The sequence below is a fragment of the Cydia pomonella genome, chromosome 27 (genome assembly GCF_033807575.1).
Source record: "Cydia pomonella isolate Wapato2018A chromosome 27, ilCydPomo1, whole genome shotgun sequence".
NCBI lineage: Eukaryota > Metazoa > Arthropoda > Insecta > Lepidoptera > Tortricidae > Cydia > Cydia pomonella.
In genome coordinates, this window is record NC_084729.1 from 9,109,052 (window position 1) to 9,116,895 (window position 7,844).

At 38.4% G+C, this 7,844-nt stretch overlaps 1 protein-coding gene across 1 annotated transcript; it reads left to right on the forward strand.

Annotated features, from left to right (window-relative positions):
* The first annotated feature begins 317 nt into the window (after positions 1-317).
* On the forward strand, positions 318-6,055 carry LOC133532574 (zinc finger protein 239-like). The gene is made up of 2 exons (XM_061871317.1): positions 318-2,385; positions 4,955-6,055. Exons 1-2 carry the CDS (start codon positions 2,082-2,084, stop codon positions 5,620-5,622), a joined length of 972 nt encoding a protein of 323 aa, XP_061727301.1. The 5' UTR covers positions 318-2,081; the 3' UTR covers positions 5,623-6,055.
* The last annotated feature ends 1,789 nt before the right edge of the window (positions 6,056-7,844 follow it).

The following is a 7,844-nucleotide window of genomic DNA, read 5'->3' on the forward strand; positions in this document are numbered from 1 at the left end:
TTTTGGTAAAAAGTAATTAACAGCGGTGTTGTAAATAACTGTGACATATCAATGACATTTCGAATATCGATATTTATGTTGTCGATTCAAAACTTTTAATTTTTTACGCTTTTTCATTTGAGCATAATTTCATTCGGGTTTACCGTAAATTTTTAATAAATATATGCCTGCCATGACCTGTGCGGATTCTGTTGAGGCGGCACCAGTATTTCTTCTGCGGCTAGAAGCCCTTCGGCTTCCGAGTAGGGTTTTGGGGACTTTTGTGTTGACCAGTCGCCGCCTCCGCCCATTCTTCCTTCCAGGCTTGCTCCAGCTGAAAACCGCCACTCCTCAGTTTTCTCCCTGCCTCGCTCGTAGGTCGGCGCGATTTGAGTCGCTGCGGTGATGGGTTAGTGAACTCTTTGTGCACAGGTAGATCGGCTCGGACATATATTTTTTCGACTTCTCTCAAGAGCGCGTGTTTCCTGCGTAACTGGGGTGGAGCTATGTGGCTAAGCACTGGTAACCACTGAGTCGGCGTAGATTTTATCGTACCGGAAACACACCTCATTGCGTCGTTCAGTTTCGTGTCCACTTTTTCTATGTGCGTGCTTTCACACCATACAGGCGCGCAGTATTCTGCTGCAGAGTACACGAGGCTGAGCGCGGTAGTTCGGAGCACATCGGCAGATGCACCCCATGAAGTGCCACTGAGTTTGTGCAAGATGTTGTTACGTGTGGCTAGCTTGAGGGACGCTTTTGTAATGTGCTCCTTGTAAGTCAGAGATCTGTCCAAAGTGACACCGAGGTATTTTGGGCTTTACTAACTATTTATATATACCTAACGGTTTTACTAACTATTTATATATACCTAATCGATTCGATGTAGGTTGGACACACACTTCCGTCAGTAGAAAAAGGCGGCAAATTTGAAAACTAGTTGCAATCACAGATCTACGATGAGTAGATGACGCTTAAAGAATTAAAGATAGTTAAAGTGTGCAAAACGCATATGCACATACCATGAGTGCGAAAGAGACAGACTACAAATGAAAAATCGTGACCATTTTTGAGTTCGACAGTGGCGGCTAACGGCCGCCATTTATTAATTTTTAAACACATGTCCGGCATCGTAACACCTTAAGTATTTTAATTAGAAAATATTAATCTTATCCACATGGAATCCAGGGCTATAACCGCGAAAATCGAAGTTCATCAATTGCGGGCGTTTTTCTCTGTCAATCTTTTTACGTCTTAGTGAGAGTAAAAGAGAAAGATCCCCGCAATTTGTGAATTACGGTTTTTGCGGTATGCCCCCAGTTAAATGATGATGATGAAGGGTGATTAGTATGTGTAAGCGAGAACGAATATCCAAAGAAGTTACGGCGGACCACCTTTCTCACGATCGATCATGGTGGCGGTCCGGTACGCCTATCAGTAACAGCTTTTAGACTAAATTAAGTAAGATTTTGTGAAGCGTTTTACAGAAGAGAATAAACTATATCCATCCCTTTTCAGGGGCCATAATACTAGCACAGCAAAAAGACAATAAGATTCTCTCTGATTATGCACAAATAAGAAAAGATCTTGGCCAAACTATATATTCCACGTTATCCTAATATCCCAGATACATATAACTCATGGTCACCCTAATTAGAAAGAGATGCAACGGCCCACCTTGACTTCTCATGTGGATCACTTTTTGGCCAATGTACTCTATCCGGTTAATCTTATAAGTCTGTGTTCGGAGGTCACTTTTTTTTTCGTTCAACTTCAAATCAATTTCAGTACGGTAGTGCTATTTAAAAAGTATTGATTATGCTCTTTGGTAGTATTATTTATTCTGTGGTTCAGGCTAAAGTGCCAATTACATCTACACTTGTAGACACCCTAGCCCAACCCTAGCCATGCCTCCGAAACGTCTAAGTTGAAGTTGACATTTTGACGTTGCCAATATTGACATAAATGAATTTTATCTTAGCATACATTTACAGCTTTAAATCGTATTTGTGTTAATTTCGTATGGAATTGAAACAACACCCTATTTGGAAAAGTTAGTGTCGCTAAAGAATATTTAGTCCGAAACGAGATTTTAGTTCACGATGGAGTCGTCAGCGTTACTGGGCGCAGAGAGTGTTTGCGTGAAGGCTGAGCCCTGTGAGGATATGTTTATAGCAGATGAGCCCGCGTTCGAGGTTCGAGTGTCTGTGAAAGTTGAGCCCTTGCTGGATGATGCGTCTATAAAAGCCGAGCCTTCGTGTTCAGATGTATGTGTAATAGACGAGTCGCTCGGCGTGAGCGCGGCGGCAGCGGCGGCGGGACTGTACACCGATCACGCCGTCAAAGATGAGCTCGTGCTCGGCCCCGTGCTAGTGGAGCGGCGCGGCGTGCGCCACGCACCAACAGGTCAGTTGTGGATAACTCTAACCATGTATTGCATGAAGCTGTAGAGTCAGACCAAGATAAGTTGGCAGCGATTTTGATAGCCCAGACAGTGCATGTGTTATTTTAAATGTCGAATGTCTATGAAATTATGACATTTACTTAAGGCCGCCTTTACACCTGTAAGTTTTACTTACGTAAGTCACTTAGGTAAGCAACTTATGATAAATTTTCAAGTGTAAACACTTGTTGTAAGTAGCTTACTGTATTTTTTTACTACTTTCATATATTGGGAAATTACAAGTCTATACACGTTCGTGTTTGTTTACGGAAGAGAACTTACAGGTCTCTCAGGTGGTGAAATCGCCTGTCGAAAATGTGTATCGTTTTTCTTTTTGTGATAGGTGCAACTTTTTCCAAAATATATTCAAAACTTGTAGCATTCATTCTTAGAAAATTGAAAAATTGGGTTCGGTCTTCCATTCTCAACTCCTTCAAAAGATTTTCAAATGCACTTCATGCCATTCTTTTTTCTAGCGAAGGTTTTACCCAGCATTTTCTTTCAGCATTCTTTTGCTTTTGCCTTTTATTGTATAAAATTATATATGCACCAACAACCGCTGACTATGAGTGGACATTTTTATTACTGATTTAGTAAGAATATGTAAATGGGTGTGTAATAATTTATGCAAGTTTAAGTTCACAAAATTTACATAAGCCTTTTTTACTGTATGTTTATTTTAAGTGTAAATGCAACCGTAAGTAAGTTACATAAATATTACGAAAGTAACTTACAGGTGTAAAGGTGGCTTAACACTTGCGCAGGTTGGGCTATCAAAATCACTGTCAACTAGGGTGTGACCATAAAAGTATTGTGGTTTTAGTCATAGAATTAATTTGCCAACTCATTTAATTTTCCAAAGACTCTTCCAAAGCATATATCAATATAATAATATATCAATACTTAGGATAGATTTTAATTTCTCTAAGGTATAGGTTATCTGGAGGAGATCTCGCTTAGGGATAATATTTGAGCTGTGTCACCTATACAATGATCTTAATTGCTACTTGTTTTTACAGTGCATGTTTGTCTGAAAAGTAGTCCTCGACTCTGTAATAAGCCTTCAACATCAATAACTTTTTTAAGTAATTCTTAAGAGCTGGCAAGGGTAATCTTCAAGCATCGTCAGGCGACTTGTTATAAAAATGAAGCATTGCCCAACAAATGACTTTTGAACTTTGCGGACACGAAACTTTCTGATGGACTGCTTATTTTCATTTCTAGTGTTATAGTTATGGACATCTGAATTCTTAGTGAAGGAGTCTAGATTCTTAACAACAAATAATACTATCATAGATGTATTGGGAAGCTTCCCAATACATCTATGATAGTATTATTTGTTAAACAGTTAAAATATTAATTTCTTTGAAAAGTTCTGATTCACATGCTCTTAAGTTACATATAGAATGAATGGCTCTCTTTTGTAAGACAAATATAGTCTGTATGTCAGCTGCTTAATGGCGGACTTAATGCCAAATGGCATTCTCTACCAGTCAACCATAGGGCCCAACAGAGATACTTAGAATTGGTCCAGAAAAAAAATTGAATGAATAAAAAAGCAAACCATACTTAGAAACTACATAAATAAATAATAAATTGATAATAAAATATTAGTTAGTGGTGACTGTTTAACTGCCTTGATTTATATTGAAATGAAATAAATTAATGAATATTAACATCTTTGTTAGTAGGTAATTGCCTAAGATACAAAATATAAATTATGACATAAAAGTACAGTGGGAATCCTTGTTACCTTACCCCTCACACAAAACAAAATATTATTATACTACTGTTTGGTCCATACAAAATGTGGCTCGCCGTCATCCAAACAGTAATTGGTTGTAAAATGGTACAATATCATACAGCTTCAACATGAAGTAAGCTTTAAAACCAGCCAATAAAGTTTATTTTAGCCTGCTACGGAAACATTTGCAGTTTTTACAAGTAGGGCCAGGCCACGGTGACCCATACCCTGAGCCATGTCAATAACTTCTAAAATATACATATTTTTGGTATATTTGAAATATGGATTTTTCTGTTTGCTTGCAACACGTATGTATCTAGAATTTCAGTATATTTACTATATTGTACTGATAGTAAACCAAAATTGAATATTCGAGGCTCAATTTTTTTCGTAATATACCTTATAGGAATGGTTGTTAACTTAGTGGATACGTAAAGCAGAATTTCTTCAGGACTCACATGTAAGTCACTTTCCCTGCGGAACTGTTTTAGCACGACCCATACGCTGAATCGCTGGCCCTGAATGGGTTAATCTGTCAAGCACGCACAGTGACAGTGACAACTGGCATCAGCTGCGGGACAGCAATATAATGATGTGCGTGTAATAGAGATAGCAACGGCGGGTCAATGTACGAAAATCTATGTAAAAACGTCTCTTCTTTAATATTGCTGTAATTTTGATAATAATCACTTCTTTTAATGGTTAAGGCTGTGCTTTACCCGTCAGTATCTGTATAACGCGACTGTTTTATATTTTAAAATTATTCAAAGACACCATTATTGTTGCAGGGCAAACTCCACAGAAGAAACCAAGCGGCAGACCCGAGACTTACCAATGTCCCCACTGTACATATACAACAACCAGAAAATTATTATTAATTAGTCATTTGAGGAAACATATCAATGAAAAGCCTCACAAATGTGACCAGTGTAGTTATGCTAGTGTATGTAAAGCTGCTTTGCAACGTCATATAAGGATACATACTGGAGAGAAGCCTTACAAATGTGATCAGTGTAATTATGTTACCGCCCATTCAGGTCATTTGCATGTTCATGTAAGAAAACACACTGGTGAAAAGCCTTACAAATGTGATCAGTGTAATTATGCTACCACCCATACAGGTAACTTGCAAGTTCATGTAAAGATACACACTGGTGTAAAGCCTTACAAATGTAGCCAGTGTAGTTACGCTAGTACCAATAAATATAATTTGCAAATTCATGTAAGGACACACACTGGTGAAAAGCCTTACAAATGTGGCCAGTGTAATTATGCTACCGCCCATACAGGTAATTTGAAAAATCATGTAAAGAAACACACTGGTGTAAAGCCTTATAAATGTAGCCAGTGTAGTTTCGCTAGCAGCCGAAAATATAGTTTGAAACGTCATGTTAGAAAACACACTGAAGAAAAGCCTTACAGTGGCCAGTGCAGTTATGCTACTGCCTGCAAATAGTGAACACCTCGACCTATGACGAGCTTTAACATAAACTAAATTTGACGGCTGCATCAGTGTCAGGGGGTGCTGGCAACCCCAGGCTAGGAAACACAAGTATTCGGGGCTCTGCGAGTTTTTAGTCGAAATTAATTTGTAAAAGCCTATAGAAATCAGTGTTCGTGAATAGAATAGAATAATTTATTCGCAAGAATATGTATGTACAAAGGTGTCCTTATAAATAGTGAGTAACAATATTCAGCCATTTGGCATGCCAATTTTAAGAATGTGATCTATTCTACTGTTATCTAGAATAAAATAAACATGAGAACACAGAACATAAACTTTATTATATTTATTGAGTAATTACACGAAATCATTAGGTGGGAATATACACATTATTTAACAAACGGAATTTACACACATTCTAAGATATTTACATATTTTAATATGAAAAACATATGATACCTATTTGTTTAAATAATCAGGGATACGTACCAGTAGCGGCGCGTGAAAATTCAAGCTAGGCAACTCGGAACAAAAAAAAACACCTTAACATTCTGTACTTTTTTTTCACGATAAAAGTGAGGCGTGCGCTAGGTGTGTCCTTGGGCGCGACCTTTTGCAGTTAGTGTATAACCACCTTTGCCATACTATTATACACACAACATACAAATTATCACTGGTTTAGTAACTTTATATATAAATTTGTGCACACAAGTAAGTACAATGCCGGATTTAGAGGTCTGGAGGCCTCGGGCAATAAAGGAGTGGAGGCCCCCTGGCCCCAAATTTTTTCCAAATAAAATGGTAAATTTACCGAATTCTCTATTGTCTGGCGCAGTAGCCCCGGTTGCCCTCCCTTAAATCCGGCCCTGAGTAAGTAAAATCACATAAAAACATTTAAAACTCTAATAGTAACAACAAGCCTTTGTAACAACCGGGACGGGAATGTTCACAAACACACAAATTCTAAAACCTATTACTACAAACCTACAAACAGTACTTTCTTTGAAGAAACGTTCTTTATCAAATTATTAAACTTGAGACTACATAAGATTCTTGGATTTTTCTATTAAAATTCATCTTTTTTTTTAAAGGTTTTTACACAAATTGGTATCAATGATCGTAACTACTGTAAAATTTTACCCATTTATTCAATTCAATGTTTTTGTATGGCAATATTAAGCATTCGCGCGGCAAACGCCACCCGATTCAAAATTGTGAAACATTACACTCCAATATAAATCTTACCTGTTTGTATTTAAGGTTTAAATTCAAATGAAGCAGCATGTTAATAATAACTAACGTTGTCGCGGCCGTGTACAGAGGGCCTACCGCGTACCCCGAAGTTCGCAAATTGCGAGCATCTTTCTCTGTCACACTAGTTACGCCATTGGAGTAAAAGAGAAAGTAGCCCGCAATTTGCGTACTACGGTGTTCGCGGTAGGCCCCTCAGTGCTCGCGGACTTTATGAATATGTGCGTGCATTTTTCCAATATAAACCTTATGCTATTACGTTTAAGGTTTTTATTCAAATGAATAACCCGATACAAGACCGAGTTGCTTTGAAGCTCATTCGCGTGAACTCTCTATAGCAAACTTTATGAGCGTGTGCGTGAGTTTTCGTATTTGTGTAGTGGCGCATGAATGAATAGTCAAGCTTAGCTTCACTTCGCGCGCCTGCTATGATTAGTAAATCGTGTTATCAATTCCAAGGTAATGTAATACGTAGTGTTTTCATTATGGATATATTTTTAATTTTAATGATGATATATAAAGTTTGGTTTATATAGCAATAAATTTTAGGCAAGCCGGTGGGAATCGAGTTGTATGGACCCGCCGCCCCTGATACGTACGTCAAGCCATAAATCAAACCAAAATGATACCGAATTTAACCGTGAATAGTACTTCACTCGGAGGCGTCAGGAACAGAACTGCCCGCGCAGCCACGTGCTCAATGGTTTTTATACACCAAACCGCCCCGCCCAGGTAGCTGCCTCGTAGCTTGAAGGAAGTCAGCAGGTACTAGCAGGTTGAGGCCGGAAACGCTGCCTTTGCACCTGCGCTCGATGCCGGAGCAAAGTTTCACAGGCATGCCGACAGGTGTCGCCAACAAGAATAAGTATCGACAGCATTAAAATAATTTACAAGTCCAGATACTCCTTAACAGAGTAGAAACAATGTTCCTGAAGCCATCTTGTTAATTTTGTCTTAAATTCTAAATCGTACAATAATTTGAT